Genomic DNA, 25487 nt, shown 5'->3' on the forward strand with positions numbered 1-25487 from the left:
GGGGCAGCAGTGGCCCGCGAGGTGGGGAGTTTGCCTCAAGAGGCTTCAGACACTGTGAATACTCAAGGGGGCGGGGGGAAGTGGGTGAGGAGAAGGGAAAGTGTCAGGAAGGGGGAAGGATTGTCACTTTTCAGGTGTGTGCCACCCACGAGAACCCTTGGGTTGCCTTTGATCACTTTTTCCCTCGGTGGGGGCACCAGATAGTAAATTCCACCTTGTCCTAGGGCATGGAATTTGTTTTTATTAAGTGGCAAAACTGATTCTTTATTATCAAGAATTCCCTACCTCCCTTTTTATTGTGGTCTTTCCCAGCTCCCTTGCTCAAGCAAGTCCACGCTGCCTCTGAGGTCAGCAAAGCCTGGGCACGTGGTTGTGGGCTGGAGGTGAGGAACTCTGCTGAGCCCCAGTCCTCCCATCTTTAAGATGGGAAAGGTAATTTAAACCTGTCGTAAGTCTGTAGCAATAAATAGGAAAAAGTTATATATATATTCACCATCTGTGTATGTACATATGTATATGTATGTAGACCATAAATGTATGTATGGTGCTTAGCCCAGAACTCAGCACATAATAAGCTGTAGACATTACTGCTGATATGCTATCACCATCCAGGTGGATTTCCATAGTGGCTGGCTTTCTGCGGCAGGACACTTGGAGCGTCTGAGTAAATGCAGTGTGACAATGTGGTAAACTGACTTTAAAATCTATTGGCACTTACATATCCAAGTGGGTGTGAAACATGCAGTCGCCCCAGAAGTCCTCATTCCTTTGTTCGGAGGAGGTCACAGAACAGGGCAATTACATTCATACACACCAACCTCAAGCGGCTGGTTCACTCTGGTTCACTCTTGCTGGCTCCACAACTATTCCAAACACTTTCACTCCCTTCAAAACCTTTTCCCCTTTTTTGCCCTTCCCTCTCCCATTTAGAGGCACCTTGCCTCTTACTTAAAAGGAAAATCGAAGCCGTCAGATGAGAACCCTTTTATGGCCCCAGTCTCATCCATAGGCACCTGCCACATGGGCCCGTCAACCCCCTCCTTTTTACAGGCGGGGAGTACCTCCTGTCCCACTTAACACTAAGCCCTGTACTTTTGCTCATTTTGACTCCAGCTCCTCCCGCCGTCTCAGGAACATGACCTTTCCCTCTCAATGGTGGCAGCCCCAGCAAACTGGGACTACACTGGAATTCACCTGTCATACTCAGCCTGTCCTAAGTGGTGTGCAGGACAGCAGGAGAGAGGCAAGGGGAGAAACTAGCCCTTCTTTTCTCCAGCTGTGGACGGTGGCGAAGAATAGTGGTTGAGTCGGACTAGTTAACATGTGGGGCCACATCTCTTTTCACAGACTGCCCGGGTTCCTCAGGGTGAGCCTCGAGGGAGCCAGCAGCATTTTCCACCTGGATTCTGATTTAAACATCTTTAGGTGGTGGTTTGGGCGTCTTTGTCTGACTTCCTGAGAGACTAATGCCAGGCTCTGTACAGACGCAGCTGTAGGGCCGAGGGTCAGCGGCTCCTACCCTCCAGGCCGTTTGTCAGAATGCTCTGCAGGCAGGACAGCCCGGCCCAACTTCCTCAACACTCCCCGCCCCTGTCCATGGGAAACCTCTGGAACGGAGACGCCAACGGGCATCTCTGCTTGGCAGGGCGCCACACTAAGGGGACCCTCCAAGGGCCACTAGTGAGGACAGCGGTCCAGGTGAGTGCTGCTGGGAATGGAACTCCCACTTGGTGATGGTAGCCCAGCTTCATGTTACCTGGGAAGAAGCCTTGAGGCCACAGGGGCCTCATAATCTCCCCATTGAGCTCCTGGATTCAGCATTTGGGGGTAATTTGGGTTAAAGGCAGCAGCAAAGCACCCAGAGTCCGTTTGCTACCTCTCCCAGCTCCTGGGTCCTTAAACCACAGCCAGCACCTCCATCTGTCCGGCAGTGGGGAGAAGAATGGAGCGGCGCCTCTAGGGAGCCATGGCGACTACCTGGGGCTGGGTCGGGTGTGAGTAAATGAGTGAAATACCACAGGAATCAGGAGGAGACTACCAGCTGCAACCTAAGGAACTGCCTGGGAGCAGGAAGTGGAATCAGGACACTAGGCGGTTCTCTGTGGAAAGATACTTCCTTATCATCTCACTTGAGTCTCCTGATACCACAAACAACTCCGTATCTAGGGCTCCACTGTGGGCCAAGCACAGGCAGCCTCAGCATTTTCCAACCTCCCACCCCACGCTCTGCAGCCCAGGGCCGATGCAGTCCATTCAGCTAGGGCCAGGCTGTTGGGCACGGCTGGGAACTTCGGATGCAAGTGTTCCAGAGGCCAAGTGCAACTCCCGCTCATTTCAGGGGTTTCATTGACAAGAAGGCCCTTCTGTTGGAAATGTGAAGACTGGGGCAATGGAAAGGCCAGCACTGAGACCCAGGTGTATCAGTCCAGCTATGCCACCCACTGTGTGAAGTTCCGCAGGTGAAGAGCTGGCTTCACGCCCCTTGTGACCTTGTCTTTCCTCAACAGTTTAGCCTGCTCGAAAGTAACTTCATGAGGGAGAGAGAGAGAGGGGCTGGAAAGGGTCCCTGGAGGTCAATGTGAAATATGACTCCCAGGTGTTCATGGGTCTCTCCAAAAACCTTGCTTTGACCCCTTCCAAGAGGTGACCACCTGCCCGGCCTCCACCAGGTAGAGATGGTTAGAGCAGCTGGGTCCCTGAATCCTCACCCCTTTCGCTCATACCCCGCTTGCTCTGGCCTCTCTGGCACCCTCTTCTCTGCAGCAGTGGCCCAGGGCAGTGGGGTTCTTTCTGCCTCTAGAATGGCAGCTCCTGACAACCCCTCCCTGCTCACCCTGAATAGCACCTGTTTCATTTCTCAAGATTTCTAGGAAACTCTCACACCCTATGCATCCCTGGACATACATAACATGGCCTGGTCGTCCTCTGAAGGGTCACCCAGGGCTCCAGAGGCCTGCTGCTCCTTGGGACAGGGGGGTGGGGTGCTCATCTCATTGGGCTCATAAAGGGACTAAGCATTCCCTCTACCCCTCCTCTCTCCTGCCACCTGGAAAAATTAGGAGCAGGCATGCCTTTCTCAAACTGCTGGGGAGAACACTGTGCATTCTGAGTAGAACAGTTAGGAAGGTGTCCCTTCCTCCAGGCTTATGCCACAGCATGACTTGGTGAATGAGGCTAGGGCTGAATTCCAGCCCACCTCCCAGCACCCCAACTGGGCACCCCAGGCAGTCATGGCTGCGTGGCCCTGGGGTGCCTAGACCCTGGGAATCCAAATGAATTATTGTATCTTCCTCATTTAGTCCTAGATGCCATATCTGTGCTCCAATAGCTTCTTCTATAAAGCAGGGTTTTTAAACTTATTTTTTGCTAACTCAGCTAAGTTCAGTGGGAAGCAACAGTAATTGTTTTCATTTACTGAACTCCTACAGCCGTTTACTGTACCACCTCATGGGATCCTCCAGAACCCCTCTGACAGGAGATAATAAGATCTCTTTCATAGGTGAGCGCCCTCCAGTGACTGGCTGAGGTCACAGGGTCTGTTGGCTCCTCTCTTGAGGCCCTTCCTTCCCTCTCTGCCCCTCTCCGAGGGTCACTGCCTCTGGGCCCCCCCCAGGGCTGCTGCTGAAATTCATCCCTTTTGTTCTGGGCCCTCCTGCTTCTGGCTGCATGCTCTTCCCAGAAAATTCTCTTGCCCCCTGGCTCGCCTTGCAAACTGCTTCTGCTACTCTCTCCAGAATGTACAAGAAAGGAGAGGGGAGAGTAATCTCTTCCATTTGTGTCTTGTTTTTATTTTGCAGATAAAAATAAAAATCAGTTTTGTGGGAAAAGTCAGCCGCCTTAGGAAAAACTTTATATCTGACTTAGGATCTCATAAAACAATATGTAGGTGTCACCAGGGACTTCCAGATATGCCTCAAAGGGGATCTGCTTCCTTTTTCTTAAGACTGGGTTTAAAAACAATAATTTATAGTGAGTGGCTCTGGCAGTGGATACCATCAGCTTCCCTACTGGACCATTGAGTTTTCTGTTTGGTCATCAGTTGTAATCAGTTCCTGTTCAGAAGCCCCTCATAAAGACTCCAGAGAACTCCGAGGCTCTGGGGGAACGAATGCCCAGCGGGCAGGGAGGGGCCCTGGACACCGGCAGTGCCCTGCTTCAGGGTCAGGTTCATTGTAGCAAAGCCATCCCCACCACTCTTTCAAGGAGCACGTGATCTTGGTTTCTCATCCTTTCTTGATACGTTCGTGGGAGGTGGTAGAGGCAAGCACCACCTTGCCAGGCATCTCTTCGTGGTTCAGCCAGTCGTGTTTGCAGACTTTTTGGAATATCTGGAAATTTGAACGGTTCTTTACAGGGTGGGGGCCCTCTGAGCGAGCACTCTTGCATTCCGTATTGAGTTCCTTTGGTAGTAAGAGGGACTTCACCTATCTATCGTTTTCTTCTTTTACAGTTTTTTTTTACCTTGCAGTTGTGCTACCAGAAGCCACCTTTTAAGTTGGTGTTGATGATATGTGACTCCAGATTCAGACTTAATGTTTCCTTCTTTCTCCGGCCCTCAGCAATCTCCTACCAGTCCTGCTGTGACCTGGCCAGCACTGTCCTCAAATAAACAACTTTGATAGCTCCTGGGCCATGAACTGAGGCCATGCCTCAGAGAGATGAGCCCACAAACCCCTTCTTCCTTTGAAAGACTTCTTCCATCATTGAACAGATAACACAATTAACAGGTCACAAAATTACCTGGCTCAAATTTGCTTTGTTCTTCTGTCTCTCCCTCCCCCACACATGCAGATTGTAGGGTAGGGGGTGGAAGGATGGAAAGACTTCAGGTTCTGATGAGTTATGGAGGTGCAGGGAGAGGGCTGGCTGTTAGACACTGAACTGGATATGTCTAAGAAAAGGAATTCAGCAGGGGATAGGGCAGAGTAACAAGGAAGAGAGGAAGGGACATCCAATGTCCCTTGCTCTCACATCAGCAAGGCAGGGCCTGTGGTATAGGGTAATTTATGTGGAGTAAGGGACAGCCTGAAGATGGGCCTGCTGGGAGAGGACAACAAAAAATCAAGAAAAACGAACAGCTTTGCATTTGGTATGGATTTCCTGCTTTGATATAGGTTTGACTAGGGAAAAAGGAGTGTCAGTGGGCTGGCATAAGCTCAGGCCCCACGGGCAGGTAGACCAGACCCCTTCCAGGCAGGGCGCACAGCGGGCCTGCTCCAGAAAAGGGCAGGTGGCACTTGTTTGCTTGTTTTTTCCCATCTCTTACCTGACTTAATAGTCAAGGCTGACTAGAGGACAGGAGTCCAGGATACCCCGGGCCAGTCTGGGGAAATCAAGTCAAGCAAAGTGGCCAGTGCTGTCCTGCAGAGCATGTGGCTGGGCAGGGCTTTCCCACAGACATTTGTACGTGGGGAGAGCTGGAGAGGTTTTGGGGCAGGCCTAAGAGAGAGTAGGGCTTGCAAAGGGCCTTGAACCTGTCCTCTGTGGTGAAGTATAGAAGAGCAGAGCCTCAGGGTCTTCTAGAACAGTCTGTGGAGTGGCCTCCTTCTCTCCACACAGGCGCAGGCTGCCTCCCTGCCTCCCCTGCCATTAGCCCAAGGCTAGAGAAGTGTTTGAGACACATCATTGCTGAGCAGCTCTGGCAGCGGGCTTTGCCCTCAGACCTCACCCCATCTCAGCCTTCTTTCCCTTCAGAAAGCTCATGTTATGGACAAGCCAAAGGAAATCTCTTGACAAAAATCTTTCACCCTCAGCCACTGTACCCTCCCCCCGCAACCAAATTAAAACCAATAAAATTCCCCACTCAACAAATCCACAGGCCAAAATAGTTTTAAATTTAAAGAGTCTTTTTTTTTTAAATGGACCAACAACTTATATCCATTTTGTAAATGACAAAACCGAACTGTCCCAAATTCAAGAATATTAGCTTGATATTAAGACACAAGAAGGATGCAGGGTACTCTCCCTAGGTCTGGGCTAGTGGCACATGTCATCCACCGGACAATCCCCTGAGGCTGGCAGGGGACGCAAGGCAGGTTAAAGGTAAGGAGCTCTGCGGGCAGTTTCTACATGTCAGTGGCCCTGCTTCCCAGAAAGGATTTCTACTCACCAGGGCACTCACCAGGGCACTGACTGGGTTGAGAACTGGGGTGGCTCATCAGAGAGCTGCAAGTAACAGACACCAAGAGAGGAAGGTCAAGGGCACATTGTATTTAAGGTGACAGAGATGCTTTGAGCACTTTGTGCTTCCTTTCCAAATTTCCCTCATGAACAGTTGGTGTGCCCTTAAACATTAGATGATCTAGCCAAAGAGATCACATTCATCATAGCCCCCAACAAAACCATTGTCTTAAACTGAATCCAGCTAAGGAAATTTGTTAGCACAATATTTAGGACTAAACTCAGCTAAATCTGCAACTATAAAGAAGGCGAATACCCTGTTTGCTCTTTCCCCAGCAGCTCCTTGAAACTCTCTATCCTGTGTGACTGTCAGATTCTTTCGAGTTCTGCTAACTAAAGCTAAATATGCTCAGTTTCCCCCTTGCTCTTTCTCTGGGGTGATGTGAGAAGCTCCAAATCTGTGTGTGAAATCTGAAGTGGGGATGGCAGCAAAGGAATCCTTAATGCAGGGCAAGGGGTAATGCACGTGTCGAAACATACACATACATGTATATAGAAACAATAAAATATTTTAATTCTTTTTACATGGCCAAGGGCTTTCTTCAGTCAGGTGAACCGCAGTGGGTGCTTATCTCTTACGGCTATGAGGTGATGGCGTGGTCACGAGCCTCAGTACAGGTTGTCGCAGCAGTTAGTACAAGTCACAGTTGAAATTCTGCATTAACAGACCTGGGTACATGGTGGTGATAGGAGTCACTGCCTCTATCGATGGACACAACCTCAGCTCAAGATGCAGTTTGTCCCAGCTGTCAAAAGCCTCAAAACACCAATCATGTGTCTTACCCTTATTCTGGATATTTATAAAACACTTTATATATATATAGCACAATAAATGTGCTTATTATGCACTCTAACATAGAGCACAGGAATACATACCACGGAGTAGAACCCCAGCCATCTCCACAGTGGGAAAAGTGCGAAGGTTAAGTGTGTGCACATAGTGTGACGGCAGACAGGTACAGAGCGCCACACTCCCCGCCTTTCCACAAGACCCATCCAATACTGAGAACTTGTCTTTTCTGTCCTATGTGTGGTAGAAGCAGTAACAGAAACAATGTCATTTTCTGAGGGCAGAGGATGTCCGACAATCTGGTACAGAGAGTGACTGTTATCCAGAGATTATCTAGAAATTACCACTCATGACCCCAGGCTGAGGTCTGTGGCTAGCTTTGCGGGTTGAGGGCTGACGAGACATCTCTGACACACACTGTCACACTTACTCATGCACACGCCCCAAGAGAAAGTGCACTTCAACAGCTGATACAAAAATAGATTGGCACACTCTTTTGACACAGTGAGGGTATCTTTTAAAAGCTTTCCCCCAACTTCTGCAAATTCTCTTCCCCACTCTGCTCTAGAACCTCAGTCTGAGTGAGCGGGTCTGGAGAGAAGGCCCTGGACCACACTTGCCAGGCCTGCGTGTGCCCGGGAGGAAGCCTGGGGTCTGGGGCGGAGACAGCTAAGAACTCTTGCTAGTGGAGAGCTGGAAGGGCCTCTGCTGTCTTCTGCATGGGTGTCCTCTTCCCTCCCTGAGTAGCAAACAGCTCTCATTTCATCTCGGCCAGCCAGACTGAAGACTCCCTGAAAAGTTTCCGGTACTGCTTCTACACAAAAACATGTTGAGAGGAAAAAGCCTGGTATGTTGAGTTCTATTTTTGCATTTCCAGTACTGAATGCTGCTCCGCCGAGCTCAGAGGAAGTGGTCCCTGGCCCTCCTAGGGGGCCTGTGCTAGGAGCTCTGGACCAGGCGTCTGTAATGGGGCATGACTTCGTGCTCTGGCAAATGAAGGGCAAATTCCAAGGCCACTAACACTGGGAATTCAAAGGCAATCAGTTCTCGTCTGTTCAGCCGGAACTTCTCTTCCAGTTTCTGCAACGGAATTAAAGAAAACCAAGTGTTTTAGCTTTGAAATCAAAATCCTAGGCTTTCTCCACATGCAACCTCTCTCTCTGCCCATCAGCCGGGGAGTGTTTACAGAGAAACCCATTGTGGGCAAGACTGTGGAGGAAAAAGGGAGGCATCAGCTGTACTTCCTGCCCTCAGTCCTGGTAGAGAAGGAATCGAACCTTCCCGAGGACCCACAGTTTGTGGAAGCTTCACATACATCTGATGACTTCAGGTGATGTTTTATCCATTTTACAGGTGAGAAAACAGGCTCACGAGGGTAAGTAATTTGTCCACAATGACACGGGCAATAAATGGCAATGCTGAGATTCAAACTTAACTGGGACTCAAACTCTACTGTTACAACTAGTTATTCAGGCTTAGAGGTAAGACTAAAAATATAGCAAATCATCTACAACGATAATCACATGGAAAGTTCAGAATCGAGTGAGCTGATTCTATGTGTTTGGTTTTATTTTATGCACGAGGACCCTGGTGAGGTCACCTCGCTTTCAGAACATCACACAACTCCTGTGTATCTGAACGGGCTGAGTGGCCGGTGTTTGGCTCTGGGCCTAGGGGGACCCCTCCTACACTGCCTCCGAGTTCACCCAGCTGTAAGGGCTGCTGGGACAGAAATGAAAGGGAAAAATCATGGTAAAGGTGGGTAGCAAAGGCCTCATTTTTGCTGCAGTACATTCTGCTTTGGCTTAAACTTAGCTGTTGGTTTAATCTCACCAATGGGTAGTTAGAGACTACATTTAGATTATAACTGGGGTGAGGTCCTGTGTTAGCTTAATTGCTACGGCAAATGGTTCGTCAAAGCATTACCATTATATTCTACATTAATACTATTAGCTTTTACTGTGTGGTATTTTATTCAACTATGATTAAGTGAACATAATATCACTTAAAATTTTATTAATATTTGTTATTTCTAAAGATTCATTAGATCTGCAAATATCTATGTAAACTTTCTGAATCTCAGCTCAGATTTGGTATCCAAAGATCACCTCCAAGCTAGATGATTTTGTACCATTTTTTAAAATCGGTAAAGCACCGGCCTAAAGAATACTTTCTTTCATTGATGAATGAATGGATAAACAAAATGTGGTATATATATATACATACACAGTGAAATATTATTCAGCCTTAAAAAGGAAGTTCTGACAACACTATAATATGGATGAACCTTGAAGACATTATGCTAAGTGAAATAAGCCAGATACAAAAAGACCAATTCTATATGAGTCCACTTCTATGAGGTACCTAGAATAGTCAAATTCATAGAGACACAAAGTAGAATAGTGGTTGCTAGGGGCTGGGGAGTCGTTTAATGAGTACAGAGTTTCAGTTTTGCAAGATGAAAGAATGCTAGAGATAGATGGTGATGGCTGCAAAACAATATGAATGTACCTAATATCACTAAACTATACACTTAAAAATAATTAAAATGAAAAAAGAATACTTTTTTTACGTGGGGCATATCTACATTAGCTCCCTTTCTGCTTTTTCTCCTTTGTCACTGAAGACAGCTGCACAGATAGGTATCTGGGGCATTGCACTAACTATGACTTTTATTTTCTATATTCTGAGCCTTGGACATCCTGGGGCCTTGCTGACCCTGGAGGGACTGTCCCTCCCAGGGTTGGCCAATTCCCAGAGTGCCCAGAGGGTGTGCTTTTCAAATGTAAACCAACCAATCCAGAGCCCACACCAACCACCTCCTGTATTGGCTCTCACACTCCAGGCCACTATCTGTCTGCCCTGATCACCCACGGCCATGTGCCAGACAACCAGGCACGGCTCCTATGCCCCAAGCCGACTGATATGATTCAAACCAGCCAGTCCCAGTCTGCTCACCCTGCCTTGCCCATTCCTTCCTGTGGAAACCAAAATAAAGGCTCCTGCCCACAGTTCCTCTATCTCCCTCTGATGCCTGGCCAACCCCGGTACTTTCCTACATGGCCCCTTGTTATGGACTGAATGTCTGTGTCCTCCCATCATGTTCACATCTCAACCCCTAATGTGATGATATTAGGAAGTGGGGCCTTTGGAAGGTGCTTAGGATCATAGGAGCTCATGAGGAAGGAGTTCTCGTAATGTAATTAGTACCCCTATAAGAAGAAAACGAGGAGGGCACGCTCTCTCTCTCTCTACCCCTCCCCGCTCTTTCTGTGCCATGTGGGTGCATAGTGAGAAGCCAGGAAGAGGGTCCTTATTGGACCCTGAAGTAGCTGGCACTTTGATCTTTGACTTCCAGCCTCCGGAACTGTGACAAATACATATCCGCTGTTTACGCCGCCCGGTCTCTGGTATTTTACTATGGCAGCCTGAGCTAGGACACCCCTCCTCTTGGGAACTATAACAAACTATCTCTGCAATGGCGATTGTATCCTGATCTGTTGGCTTTACTGTACCTCAAATTTTCACCATATTTTGAAATAGGCATTCATATATTCATCTAAAGAGATTAGTGTTTTCTTGCTTGGATGGGGCTCTCCTTTAAGAGAAAGGAGAAACCACTTAGTCAAACCCACAACTTTCCCCAAAGAGGAGGCAACCACGGTGGCAGGAAGCCAAGGTCTGTTGAGCCAATGCGTCTGATGGACGCTCTGCAGGTCACGCTGCTCTTGTCATATAGTGGTTTCGGTGGCTGTGAGGATAATACTGGACTGGAGCACGTACAAGCCCAGCCGTCAGGACAGGGGCTACTTACATCAATTAAATGCTTGACTTCATGCTTTTTGAGGTCACTTCCAATTTTGGCTGCTAAAAGCACACAAGCTCCGGCACAAAGCTTCCGGTTCTGTTTGTTTAGCTTTCCCTTGAGGGCGAGCTTCTCAAAGTAGACAAAGGCCATGGCCACTGTGGGCTCCTCCAAGCCACAGTCCTCCTGAGCAAGCTTCCGCATCTCTCGCTTCAGACTAGAGAGAGACAGGAGGAAGAGAAGTCTTATTAGAACTTGAGAGTTTCAGGGACCCCAAAGAAAAGGACTACTTCATCTCGAAAGTATTTCCTCTTTCTCATTCCCAGAAAGGTGACGTGGAATGGGATTAAGTCCTTGTGAGTGAGAAAGTTACATAATGTGTGAGGAACAGACTCAATGCTAGGGCTTTGGACTCTTTGCTGTTGATGAAGTTCTACAGAGTCCAGACCACGTCGATATGGGACACAAATAACCACAATGAACCTTAGTGGATCTCCAAGGGCCTCTCTGGAAATTAGGAGAGTTGTCCAAAGTGACAGAGGGAAACTATGAGGAGAACTACAGTCATTCCAGAGAGACGAATGTAGAAATAAATTAAGTACTTGGTGTCAGCTCTGCAGAATATCAGTTACGTTCATTAACTACAGCAGAAGAAGGGTTAGGCTAAAGGCACAATGGCCAGTGTGCTTAGGAAAGCTGCCCAGCAAGTGGACAAAGTGTAAATACTAAGTTTTTCTGACCTCTTTGGCTTGGAACATGGCAGAATCAAATGAGTACGGGGATACCGATTTGTGTGCTTAAATGTTGGCACGTATTCCAACATTGTGTTGGTGTAGAGTTTAGCCTCCATTATTACATACACAGAAATTCTGCTGTCCTGGCACACAGATACCACAAGTCAGCTTCTCTCTGGCCCAGCAAGGCCAGTCCTCTCTGGACTCTTTGACCGGCAGACATGAGTCACCACAAAGCCGATCCAATTTGCCATAGGAGAAACATAGGCCTGACCTTGCTTTGGCTGTTTTGCTGACTACTTAAAGATAGAGCTTGGCTATCATTTCAGGGCAGACAACTGTGGGTAAAGAGTTATCTCAAACCCTATGATACCACTCTTTTCTGTTTTGTCTACATTTGAGAAAACAGGGAGTCAAATGTTTCCTATTTTCTCTGAGTTTTCAATAACATAAATCTTACTGAACTGGTGAACTACAGATAGTATGAAATGACCAACAAAAGAAACCTCCCCACAGATCCTCGTCAGCTCGTGTCAAGAGCTCTGTCTTCTGTCCTGCTTCCTTTAGCTCTCACACAGGGGCCCAAGGCAGCCAGCATTGCATGAGCCTCTTTTTGCTGACTGTGCCCATGTCTCACTTGAACCATCACACAAACCATGAGCTGAACGCTTCCTGGGAGAGGAGATTGAAGGGAAAGTTCATACCTCCTTATTTTGCTGAGTGTTAACTTAATGTGAGGAAACTTCTCCTTGAAGGTCTCATTCATGTCCTTCTTGAGATCTGAGGGCTTCACGTAGTCGATTACTGTGGTCTGTAACAGATCAGGCAACAAGGTCACTCCTTGCAATAAGGGTCCTGGGATGTTCCAAGCCAATTGCACATAAAACGTGCAATTTATGACTTACTGACAATTTCTAACACTACCATGCAATGGGGAGGCCAGGTGAGTGCCCAGCAAGGGCTCGCTGAATCCAGGAGCCTGAACAAGGCCATGGGTCCTGGAAGCAGAGGAAAACCTAATTCCTGCTTCTAGCAGAACCAGGTGACACTTAGAAACACCGCCTCTCAACCTTCAGCGGTCAGTGCCTGGCAGGGAGGGTCGTCTCTCTCTTAGCTCCTATGTTTCAGTCTGTAATTCACGCAGTGCAGTGTTTAGGACTTGTAATTTGGACTCACACAGATCTGGGTGCAATCCACACTTGACCATCACAAGTCGTCTGGCTGTGGGAGACTGACTTAATGACCACAAACCTCAGGTTCCATATCCGTGAAGTGAAAACAGTAAGTGCCTACTTCATATGGTTATTTCAAGAACCATGCGAGAAGTAAAGTGCTCTATGCAGTGCTTGGCATACAGCAAGTGCTCAATAAATTGTTAGCTATTATTATTTTTTAATTGTGGAAAAATACATGTAACATAAAATTTACCATTTTAACTTAAGTGTACATTCACATGTACTTAATGTCAACCATCACCACTGTCTCTAAGACTTTCATCATCTTGCAAAACTGAAATTCTATACCCATTAAACAACTCCCTTTCCCGCCCCTCAGCTCCTCCTGGCAACCACCATTCTACTTTCTGTCTCTCTTAATTTGACTATTCTAGATACCTCATACAAATGGAATCGTAGAGTATCTGTCCTTTTGCGATAGCTTATTTCACTTAGTATAATGTCCTCAAGGTGCATCCATGTTGTAGCATGTGCCAGGATTTCCTTCCTTTTTGAGGCTGAACAATATTCCATCATATGTATATGTTAGCTATTATTAATAGTCCCTTGAACCTTAATTTTCCTCCTCCTCCCCTTCCCCTTTCTAATTCCATCCATCCTTAAAGACAGGCTCCTTTGAGCCCGTTCTGGGCACTCCGGTCTTCCCTGCTCCTCTGTGCCTTACCCTGTTAATTCTGAATTAAATAGTCTCTGGCCGGGTCTCACCAGGTGAGTCACATCACTCCTCTTCAGGAGTAACTTTCAAAGGGCTGCGATAATGAGTGATGCCCCTGCTGGCTGGCTATAGGCAATAATCTTATCAGGCAAAGCCAGAGAAAGAAGCTATAGATTCTGATGAGAAGACCTGTACCCATGGACGACTACCATGGCCAGCCTCTTCCAGAAGATGCATCAATAGTTTCCTCAAACAGCTCCAACAAAAGTTGCTGGCTTTCTGTGAACACCTCCATTCAGCAGATGCTTGCTTTGGCATGATTTTAGAAGAGGTACGTGGAATGCCCCTAGTGTCAGTTAATAACCAAGAATAGGCAGACAGCCCGCATATCCAATTCGTACTGATCTTAATGGCACTTTCTTTGCTTTTCTGGTAAATAAAGGCAAACATAGTGAAACATAGTATTAACTCAAGCAATTCCACCAAAGCTGTTCAGAGTTTTCTCAAATTCTGGGTGGAAGTGGACTTGGTGTGATGCCTTGACTTCTTCCTCCGAGCCATGTTCTTTCTGGCTCAATCAGGAAGGCGCTCCCTCAGCTAGCCCAGGACGTGCCTATTCTGGTAGTTGTCGTGTGTACTTGCATGTGAGTGCTGCTCTGCCAGAAGGCTCAGGGGGTGGATGCACGGGATTTTATGGAGGCCACTTACTGCCAAGGTCCAGCAGAGTAGATGCCTCCACCGTCCTCCAAGATGGTCTCATTTCCCTTACTACTTTTCAAAACTGCTCTATTTCATCTCAAGCAAATATCTCCACCAGGTGAACAGGATATAAGATTTTTAATTTAGGAAACAGGCAGCAGAATGAGAGACCACACCTAACACGCTTACCTCAAAAGCTGGGCCCATTGGCCAATCAACCAATTCTTCTATTTTCTAAATACTCAGCACCCCTCCCCCCTTTCCCCCACCTCTCCCACATCCAGGCACTCTGGACTACCAGAGACAGCCCCCTCCTGCTCTTCCTCTGTGGATGAAAGTCACGATGTTTGAAATGATGTGAGCAGGCTCAGGCAAGGAGTCACAGGCCTTTGTTGGGGGTCCAGCTCCGTAAACCTCAAGCAAAGATATCATGGGGGGAGAGGGCCTGGATGCTCCCTGAGGCAACCGTAGCAGCTCTGCTTTTTTCTATCTAATATGTAGGTACACGCAACACTTCTCTTGAAAGAAGGCTCCCACTACCAAAGTTTGCAAATGCATTCCAGCCACATCACCTCACAGGTGAGGAAAGAGGGTCAGAGAGGTGAAGAGGCTTGTCCTTGACCCCAGCAGGACTAGTGCTGGGATTCATGTCTCCCAGCTCACACATCTGCTTTTCTGTTCTTAATCCGACTGAAAGGAGCGATGGAGAGTAAGGTCCAGGTAGTGGCCAGTGGCTCCACCTCCAGCAAGTTGGGCAGCTTGGAGAAAGTGGTTTAACCTCCTTGACCCTTACCTCCTCCTTCTCTGCACAAGGTAAGAATACCTGATGAGGCTGCTTCATAGGTTTATCTTGAAGATCAAACGGAACAGAATGTACCTAAAGGACATTGGAGAATTTTATCAAGGGCATCATAGGGGAAGATGGCAGCAAACTGGGCTCAGCTCCAGTCCCACTGAGTCAGTGTCTGAGGTGGGGCCCTGCTATCTGCGAATTTATGCGAATCAGATCCTTCTTGCCTGGCTAACACCCATCAGTAGTTTGGCTTGTAATGCCACTTCTGCAGGATCATCTTCCCGAAATCCCCAGTGGTTAGGGTGCTCTCCTGGTGACTCCCCTTCATTATACACTATGGTTTGGATATATGACTCCCTTCTGGAACACCTTCAAACACCTCCTGACTCCTTTGAAGCTAGGATTCTAAATGCCATCTGGTTCTTCCTATCCACTGTACCAGCATGAGACGGCAGAACTGAAGCAGAGCCTGTGCTTCTGTTTTTCTGTTGCCGAGAGGAGTCGTGGCAGGAGTCCTGGAGTCCCAAGTGTCCATTTTGCAGGTGTGAACCACAGCAGGCGTAGCTTCCAGACCATGTAGGCGGCGACACTGCCACATCCGACACTGGCGGCCAGTGCAGCCCCACAGTGGCCTGGCTCTGCAGCATGGCTTTGGGATCATTCCTGAAATCCCAACTTATGTGGTTTCTTCAGCCTCGTCAGCGATTCTATGAACTATTTAGTATCCTGTAATAAATCCCTTTCGCTTTAACTTAGCTCGGGTGGATGCTGAACTGTGACTGATATACTCACTCCCTTCTTTCATTGATGACATTTATCACTACTGAAACTATATCTCTTTGGGGGAGACTTGGGGTAAAGACAGGGCTTCAGATTCCCCTAAAGGCACCAGTGTCATCAGTTCACAAAGACACCAAGTCTTGCCCTGGGGCCCTCATATGCCATTTCCTGACCAATCCTGGCTCTCGACTGACCCTGTAAGCACCAATAACCGAGCTCAGCCTGCAGCCCTAGAACTGGGGCAAGGAGGGCTCAGGCCCAGTCCCAGGCCTTGCAGGAGAGACTCATTTATACAAGTAGCCTCATCCTGGCTCTTTAGGATATAGAGCTGGGCCTACTTTTCCTGACAGAGGGATAAGTGGACATGGACATTTATCTCTAGACTGGACCTAAGAGAGGGGGCCAGAGAGAGGGCCAGTGAGCTGATACTATGAGTCCCTTGGTCCAGTGCCTGGCTCCCAGTGAGAGTGGCACATGGCAGCTGCAAGGTTAGCCAAGCCCTTGAGTTTATCTTCTAGGTGACAGAACTCTTCTGAATCCTGGCTCTGCCGCCCAGAGGTACAGAAGCGGCATTCTGTGATCTCCTCTGTGTGGAGCTTCCAGCCTCAGGGTCATGTCCTACGACTACTCCCAGCACCGATCCTCTTCTTCTTACTCATCTACTTGGCCATCACCTGGCTACTCTGAGTCTTTTCTAAACTAGAGACAGCATATTTTGAGGTGGGGGTTTCTGCAAACCTCCATCTTTCTCTCAAGGCTCCTCATTTCCTTACCTCCAAGGGGCCAATGGTCCTGGCCTCCCCAGCCGCCAGGGGTGTGTGGCAGAGGAAGGGGCCCCACCAGGGAAGGTGCAGGACAGACATGGGCCAGCTGGGCCCAGCATTCCCAGTGCGGCTGCTTTGAGAAGTCCAAGGGTATCTGGGAATGCTGACTGCTGGAGGTTTGCTGCTGCCCGTACCTGAGGCAGGTGCCACAAAATAACATTCTGGGCTGTTTGCTTACATCTATTTTGGGGGTGAGAAAGACTGGCTACTGGAGCGATGAAATGCCTCCAAGACTCAAGATGGTAGGAGGATGATGGGAAATCGTGGATGTGAGCCTGAGCAAGTCTTAGGCTGGCTGAGAATGTGAAAAGTGGTTGTATTAATTTCCTGTGGCTGCTGTAACAAAGTACCACAGGCTGTATGGCTTAACCAACAGAAATTGATTGTCTCACAGTTCTGGAGGCTAGAAGTCTGAGATCAATGTGTCAGCAGAGCCATGTTCTCTCCGAAACTCTAAATAGAATTCCTTCTTCCTTCTTCCTAGCTTCTGGTAATTCCTTGGCTTGTAGATAAATGCATCACTCCGATCTCTGACTCTGCCTTCACATGGTGCTGTCCCTCTGGGTCTGTGTTCACATGGCCATCTTCTCTGTGTGTCTTCTTAAAAAGATACCAGTCATATTGGATTAGGGCCCACCCTCCTTCAGTGCGACTTCATCTTAACTAATTTATATTAGTTATATATATAATTAACACCTATGAATTTATAGAAATTATATACAGTTTATATAAAAATATATACTAAACATAAATACATAATTTATATAAGTAACACCCTACATCCAAATAAGGTCACATTCTGAGGCACTGGGGGTTAGGACCTCCACCTTTCTTTCGGGGGAATGATGTGGCCTTGTTGTACTCTGATCAATCCAGCTCTGTCCCAGGCAGCAGGTTTTGGTCTTGGCCTTGGTCTGAGGGTGCACTTTCCATGTTTCTTCTTTCCCTACCCCGTTTGCTTGTTGAGACAGCTCTCTTCAGTCTGGCTTTAGTATTTGCTTCTCTGAGCTGCAGCTCAGTGGAGAAGATCCCAGATTCTGGAGCCAGACCCCCTGGTTTAAGCTCCCGCTCTGCCACTCAGCATCTGGACTGCCTAGTGTAAACTGCTTAAGCTCTCTGTGCCTCAGTTTCATCTGGCTTCTCCATCATCTGCTTTATGTCAATGAGTGCAAGGCACCAGGTCTGTGGGGCCGCTCCAGGTCCTACTCACACTCAGCTGTGTGGGTACGCAATTTGGGCCGCTGAGTGAGTGGCCCCCAAAGCGACAATCTGCTTTCAGACCCTTGCTCAGACAGAGTTTTGCACACACACTGCACCTGGAGCCCACGCCAGCCCCGCATGGGCCAGACTCTGGGTATTGAAAGAATCACCCTGAGCCCAGGGCCACCCTTCCTTCAAGCAGTTTCCAGAGGGTATGACAGTCCTCAGCTCTGGTCCCCTCTAAGAAACATTTTCTGGAGCATTTTTTATATAGCAGCCACGATTCCTCTGAATAGTCCTATCTGTCTTGAGGGAGCCTTGTGTCATCCTTTAGAGGCTGGACCTCCCACCACCCTGAGAGACAGTCATCCTCTTTCCAGTAATGGGAGGCTGAGCTGCAGGCGTTCGGTTACCATGGGCTCCAGACACTCATTCATTCTGGCTTGAGAGAGAATAAATTAAAAGTGAGGCCAATACTTTGTTCTAGTACCTCCCCACACCAAGTTTAATTATATAGTTTATAAAGACTCAAAATGCCCAGATTTTGCCAGTACATACATGTTACTATGAATCAAATTGCTAATAAATTAGGCTGTGGTTCCTTCCTGGTCTGGGATAGACTGAGTAACCACTGTTACTAATGACACTTAATTTCAGGTCATGGGATTCACTAGATGCAGGGCTCCTTGTGGACCCAGCCATGGCTGACAGCTGGGCTGGGCTGAATGATGGACAGGCAGCTTCAGCCCCACCTGTGATTTTGCAGAGGGGGCCGTTCTGTGCTTGGGGTGAGGGATCACTTAAATGCTCTCACAGCTGCCTGGCTGCAGGAAAGCTGTGTGTGTACAGCTGCATAAAGGGAAAGAGGGGAAGGTCAGCTGAGATGAGAGACCATCAAAATGCAGAATGTTCAGAGAGACGCAATTCAGAAAGGAGCCCAGCCAGCTTGCCCTGCCAGAGACGGGAGGCAGAGTTAGTGAAGGAAGGGCTGGCGTGGGGGCTGATGCCATGAATCCCTTCTGAGATGGCAGGAAAAGATGGTAAGACCTCAACTGTCTACCACATCTACTGTGGAGACACTGAGATATCTTTTGCTTTTTAAAAAACAAATGAAGGCTTGACTCATCCTGAGAGAAGGGAGGGGGCCACCAAGGAACTGAACTTGGGCCCCACCCTGGCCCACGACAACAATCTTGATGCCATAAAGTGAAGGCCTCTCAGGCTGGGGTGGAGGTGCAACAGAGGAGGTGGGGGCCAGTGAGGAGAACTAGGGCACAGATGTGTGTGTGTATGGGGTGGGGCGGGGTATATATGCCCTAATAACAACACTGAAGAACAGTGGGGGCTCGGAGCTGACAGGTTGCTGATCTGATTCCAAAAGAAACATCATAAATGGTGCTTCCACCTTGTGGCCTGGTACGCATCTCTACTCTTCTGCCTGCCACATCTCCCTGGGAGTCCTTACGAGCAGCTCTGAACAGGTATGAGCTTGCTGTAGACTCTGCCACTGTTCCCCTCTGGGTCAGAAGGGCCCCTGGGGGCAGGAACATTCCAAAGGAGCTGGTTCCAACCCCAAGAGCCAGCAGGGAGCCCAGGGGCAGGCATGCAGCCTCCCCCAGCCTGGGTTTCCTCACCTGTGGAAGGAAGGAGGAGATAAGGCAGTGATCTCTGCAGCTCCTTCCAGCACCAAAAGCCACTGCACAACCAGGGCTAACCAGTCTCTGTCACACTTGTCTGTCATCCATCGGCTCTCCCAGCTCAGCTGGGCATTGGGAAAGCAGATGTTACATGCTTGCTAAGGCAATTTAACAGAGCGGCGGGGGCCCTCAACTAAATCTATCTAACCAGGAACAGCTGGGCATTTTGGCTGTTCTATGCATTTAATCCTTTCCCCTAAGAGGACAGTAAATCACAAGGAAACTCTGGGAATGGGCCGTCAGCCTATGCAGGCTGGGACTGTATTTGTTGCTATTTCTACCCATCGGATTCCAAATACATAATCCTGGATTTACTCTCCTTTCCCTCTCCTTAGGGGAGCAGCTCTGCAGCTTCCCTTACCGAAACAAAATGGTTTGCACACCAAGGAGAGGAACATAGGAAAAGCCGCCTCTGCTTCAGGTTTACGTGACCACATGGATTTACCAGGTGGCACAAAACACGTTCACGGTTTCAGGTATTTGTTAAATATTTATCTGGTACTACAGAAACTTCTGTAGCATCTCCACCCACTTGAGATGACACTTGGTGGATGTGGCCTCGAGTTCACACACACAGAGAAAGTATTAGAATGCACTTTTAAATGCATGCTTCTCAAATGGTGGGCTCAGAGCCTGAGCCAATGAACTATGTATTGGGTCATGTTAAAAATCATGAAAATGACTGTCAAAAATCTGAGACAGATACACAGAAAGGGAGCAGATGCTGCAACGCCTTAGGCAAAATGTAAAGCTATTATTTCATTTTGTATCATTTTTACAAGGAAAAGATTAAAAAAAAAAAAAGCCACCAAAATACTGATGCATGCTACAACACAGATGAACATTATGCTAAGAAGCCAGAAACAAAAGACCACGCAGTATATGATTCCATTTTTATGAAATGTCCAGAACAGGCAAGTGGTTGTCTAGGGCTTAAGGGGCAGAGGACTAAGGGCACAGGGCCTTCTTTGGGGGATGATGAAAATGTCCTGAAATCAACTGGGGTGATGGTTGCACAACTTTGTGAATACACTAAAACCTTGCTGAATTGTACACTTTAAAGAGGTGAATTGTATCCAATAAAACTGGATACACTGTTCACACTGTCTCTCTCTCTCTCAAAAAAAAAAAAACAATGGGGGGAAAAACCCTCATCATAATGTGATAAGACATTTTATTTTTAACATTTACACCAAAAGCTGGCAAGCCTCAGAGATCCTGCTGCTCAGCTCCTGTGCAAGTGCCTAGCAGATTGTCCCCAGAGCTCTGAGCCCTTTCAAATCTCAGGGAAGGCCTCCCCATGGCGTTTTTGTAACGCTGCATGACTTTTCTTAAAAAGGGTCTCCTGAATTGACTAAGCTTCAAGCCCCTCGAAACCTGAGGGCCCTGGAAGGAGCCTTGCAAGGGAGAGAGCCCCATGGGGGCTCAAGCAGCTATACCTTCTCAATAAATCCACCCTGCAGACAAGTTAATAAGCACCCATGTCATTAAGACAGTTTTCCATGAAAACAAAGTGTGACGGGGAAAGCAGAGTCCAATCGCCCACCACACGGAAGGTTCAATTAGTCTTTCTTTCTTTGAGTCTTCTATTTCCCACTGCTCAGCATTTCACATTGTACCAAAAAATTAAGTTCTAAGATTTATTCCCACACACTGGGGAGGTGAGGGGTGGAAGGAGGGATTTTTCTATGACGACTTAGATTGTAATATTAAGTAAAAGAATGGGTACTTTATCACAGAGATCAGTCCAAGAGATATCCTCTTGAGATTTATATACCTATAGATATCATAAAGGTTGTGAATTGGTTTCATTTCTGTCAACAGTTCAAGAGGGATTTCTTCCTGAGAAAAGGATTCAGAAATCCATTCAAGTAATGTTAATTTTGTTGGCACTATCTCAGTCAGCTCTTTTACTTACTTTCTCTTTTTAATTGTTCTCCATACCAATAAGTTGCGGGGGCGGGGGGCGGGGGGGACCATTAGACGTCAGCTGCCAGGTTCTAATGATAAATATCCATCTTCTAGTGAAACTTTAATTACAAGCCGGGCGGCACACAAAGCAGGAAGCGTCCGGTTCTGACCCGAGGCCTCCGTTGCCGCATTGAGAAACACACCGTCATTAGCTAAGGCCCTACAAGAACCTGCACGCAGCCAGGAGGCCGCACATCCTTTCATGCTCTATGGTCACATTCTAGAAACTCTAAGGCCAAAACCACAGGGGCAGCTGCAATTTGGTTTCCAGACTTGCCCCAGTAATGTTTTGTTGTTGTTCAAAATTTCACCTTTGCCCTGTCATAGTGGCTAACAGTGGGAGTGACCTGCGTGGATCGAAGTTAAAAATACAATTGGAATGATGACAGCAAGGCCAATTTTAAAGGGGTGCCACTTAAACTTTGTAAATAACAGGCTTCTTTCTGAGCTTCAGGGAAATGTTCACCCCTGGAACCCTCCCAGTTTAAGGCATGTCCCAACTATGGCAATGAGTGGCCTTTGTATCTTATACTTAGAACCAACATGAATGAAAATATACATCCAACTACATCTGGGCTGGTTAACATCACCTACACTACAACTCAGAAAGCCTGATCCTATGTATTTGCCTGAGAAATGAAAGTATATGTCCATGAAAAGACTTATTGAGAATGTTTACAGAAGCAATATTCATCATACCCCTAGAGCAGAAACAACCCAAATGTCCATCCACAGGACAATGGATAAACTGTGGTCTATCCAAACAATGGAACCCTACTTGGCAAAAATAAAAAACTTACTGATACACATAAGATAAGTGAATCTCACAAACATTAAGTCGTGCAGAAAAGTGGATGGACCGAAAACATAAAAGAGCTCACGGTATATGATTCCATTTATATGAAGTTCTAGAACAAGCAAAACTAATGTGAGGTAGCAGAAGAATAGCAGTTGGCTTTGTGGGGAGACAGGGAAAGGCAGAGGGGGCAGGCTGGCGGGAACTTTCTAAAGGGGCAGAAATGTTCTCTATCTTGATCAGAGTAGAGGTTACGAAATTCATGAACTTACATTTAAAATTTGTGCATTTGATTATATGTAAATTATACCTTAATCTGAAAAAAAAAAAATGGCTGCAGTAGGATCTGAAGGGGTGAAAGGACTAGCTTGTCACTTTCAGGGTTGCTTGCTTCTGCAGAGGCCACATGAATATCTCTGACCCTCAAATTCCACAGGTATAGGGCACCCCAAAACACGGGACAACAGCCCTCCCCTTGAGGCCTCTGCTGGGCTGGCCTAACTTGAACTTCCCTGAGGGCCTAAGGAAGACAGACAAACACAGGCAGCAGGACCCCAGAAGCCTTGGGGCTGACCTTGAGGGAGGTGGGCGATGCTGTGTGTACAGTCAGTCTGTAACCTAGCACCCTGGTTCCCTTCCCCAGTCTCCAAGTAAAGACCTTCCTTATCAGGGAAGCCTGGAGAGGAGAAAGAGGAGCAGGGCTGCACAGGCTTCACACATGTCTGACGTCCACCTGCAGGGGGGGCCCTGCCAAAGATGAGGGTTCACACTGTCGCAGAAGTGCTCCAAGCCAGGTGTCTGGCCAGCATGCCCATCTGCCTGAGGGCCAAGGTGGACCACAGACCCTCTAAGATTAGGGCCTTCAACAACCTGGGTCAAATAACCCTGTCGTCTCTGTCCACCTTGGTAGTCAGTGCCTATTACAGAGGGCAGTGATGTTTATTGTAAAAAATATTGGTTTTATACAAAGTCAACCTCTTTCACACTTCAAAGTCTCGCTCATGGACTCCCCATGCCAAGGCTTGGCATGGCTGCTCCTTCTCACCCCTCTGTACCTACTTTCAATGCCATGTCCTCGAGGAGCCTTCCTTGAGACCCAACTCCAACCTCCAACCTCCAACCCTCCCTGTCATCTCCAATTACTTTCCTCACCATCATCATGACCAGTGATTTATCTATTTGTTCACTGACTTCTTCATTCACTATGAGGTTGAGCAGTGTAGGGGTTGTGGCTGGTTTGATCTCCACTGTATAAGGAAGCACCTGGACTGGCACATAGTAGGGCCTCAGTCAATACTGGTTGAGTGGACAAATTCTATACCTATTACCCAACACACAAAATAAAGCAAACAAACAAAACCCCAACTTACTCCTGCAAGCTCAATGTAAAATGCACGTGAAACAGCCCTGTAATCCATGTCTGCTTATAGAGAAGGTCTCCTGGGAGCAAGTTTGAGGCTCTCTGTAACACATGACATGCTCTGCAGTGACTTAAGACAAAAATATTGAAAAGTGGGTCTCCCATATTTTATCGAAGTATCAGTATCTGTGGCCAAAAGAGGAGATACAGGTCTTATGGAGCTGACCAGGCAAATGAAATTCATGAGCAATTTCATTCTCTAAAAAATGGACTATTATAGGAAGCATGGGCTGTAGATTCAATGTGGTAAAATAAAAAATGACCTATTTGGGAACATAAAACAAGGAGGTTAGGATATATATGCTGACTTGGCAAGTCATCTAGCACACTGTCAAAGGAGGAACAATTATATGTGTGCACAGGCACACACACCTAGACAATAGCCCCAAACCTTGAAGCTCACAATGAAATCATGAAAGAAAGAGAGAGAGAGAGAGAGAGAGAGAGAGAGAGAGAAAGAAAGAAAGAAAGAAGAAAGAAAGAAAGAAAGAAAGAAAGAAAGAAAAAAGAAAAAAAAAAGAAAGAAAAGAAAAGAAAAGAAAGAATGAACAACGACACAGCTCCGGCAACAGCCCACCACCAGGCCTAAAAAGGAGAAGTCAGTGTTATTACCAGACACAATATGTCCATGGACGAGCTCCCCGCCAAATCCTAATGTCAACCAGAAATAATGCACCTTCTTATTCTCTTGGCTACCTAGAAATTTGTTAAACTGTCGGCCCAAAGAATCATTTTCGCGTCCTCCTGAAGCTGGCAGTTCTGCCACCGACTGCTGAGGGATGTGGGATATAGAGGCAAAGCGAGAACAGCACCGAGTTCTGGCCTCCTCACCCCACTTCCTGTCTGTCAGTTTTAACAGTCTTGCTCAGGCTCCCTGAGCCACAGTTTCCTGCCCAAGTTACTTAATAAGGTGAACTTTAATAAAGTAGTGAACAACATAAAGAATCCTTAGTCTTACACAAGTCATGACCTCTCATTTGCTCCCTCCTTAACATTAGGACGATGATTCTTGTCATTTATTGAACACTTATTATGATGCGCTAGCTTATATGAATAAGCTCTGGTTTAAAAAAAATAGGTTAATCATATCACAGGTCACAGAGTGGGAAAAAATAACTATACATGGCTCTGGTTTTGCTGTGTCAGAAACTGGGAATAAGGATGGGAGAGTGAGGAGTAGGGGCAATTTTAAACTAAATGCCTTTGGTAATTCATTTGACTCAATGTGGCATATTAGAATGATCTCCGAGCTGTTTGCCAAATTACAAGAGGATATCTGCTGAAAGTCACTGGCAAGGGCCTGAGTTCTGCCCAGTGTTTCTCTGTCAGCCACTTGCCAAATGTTCCGTGAGGAGAAAAGCTGGAGGGTAGAATCCCACTGCTGAGAACTCTAAGCTCTGAGGGAGTGTTCAGGTGTACATGGGGTTGGGCCCCACTCTGGCTTCTGCAGACATAAGAGCCTCCAACAGATAAAGGACCCTCTCCTCACTGCTGGGGCTAGGGCTCTTGAAACTGCACAGGCTGGGGAGGAGCGAGAGAATGAGAGCAAGAGGTTTCAGCTGTGCCCGTCCCATCTGGGCCTGGCAGGGAGGCAGTGGGGACATTCTGGGTCAGTGCTCTCCCACCTGATGTCATTTGTGGTAGGGCTGGTGCAGTGGGTTTCCCCACGAGCCCTGCTCTCCCATCCTCTCACAGTAGTCTGGGCTTGGCTGGCCTCCAAGTCAGGACAAGTCTGCCCCAGGAAAGCACACAGGACCCTGTGAGTCCCCACTGCTGTCTGGAGAAATGGCAGCCCAGAGTGGTGGGAAATGGTGGTCAGCCAAATGCAGAAACCAAAATTACACAAAGGGAAAAACAGGAAGAGCCCAAGAAATAAAAATGGCAAGGAAAGAAAGGTTTTGCATTTTA

At 47.4% G+C, this 25487-nt stretch overlaps 1 protein-coding gene across 2 annotated transcripts in view; it reads right to left on the reverse strand.

Annotated features, from left to right (window-relative positions):
* Window positions 1-6669: 6669 nt before the first annotated feature.
* The window catches only part of CABLES1 (Cdk5 and Abl enzyme substrate 1), a 101479-nt gene continuing 82661 nt past the window's right edge, over window positions 6670-25487 (reverse strand). For both annotated transcript variants that reach the window (XM_039844606.1, XM_039844596.1), the window contains 3 exons: window positions 12214-12320; window positions 10785-10992; window positions 6670-8050 (listed from right to left, as the gene is read on the reverse strand). In XM_039844606.1, coding sequence (XP_039700540.1) covers window positions 7910-8050; window positions 10785-10992; window positions 12214-12320 — 456 coding nt within the window. In that variant the 3' untranslated portion in view covers window positions 6670-7909. The remainder of the gene's footprint in view (window positions 8051-10784; window positions 10993-12213; window positions 12321-25487) is intronic.

This window comes from Pteropus medius, unplaced genomic scaffold (assembly GCF_902729225.1).
Source record: "Pteropus medius unplaced genomic scaffold, Ma_sr-lr_union100, whole genome shotgun sequence".
Classification (NCBI taxonomy): domain Eukaryota; kingdom Metazoa; phylum Chordata; class Mammalia; order Chiroptera; family Pteropodidae; genus Pteropus; species Pteropus medius.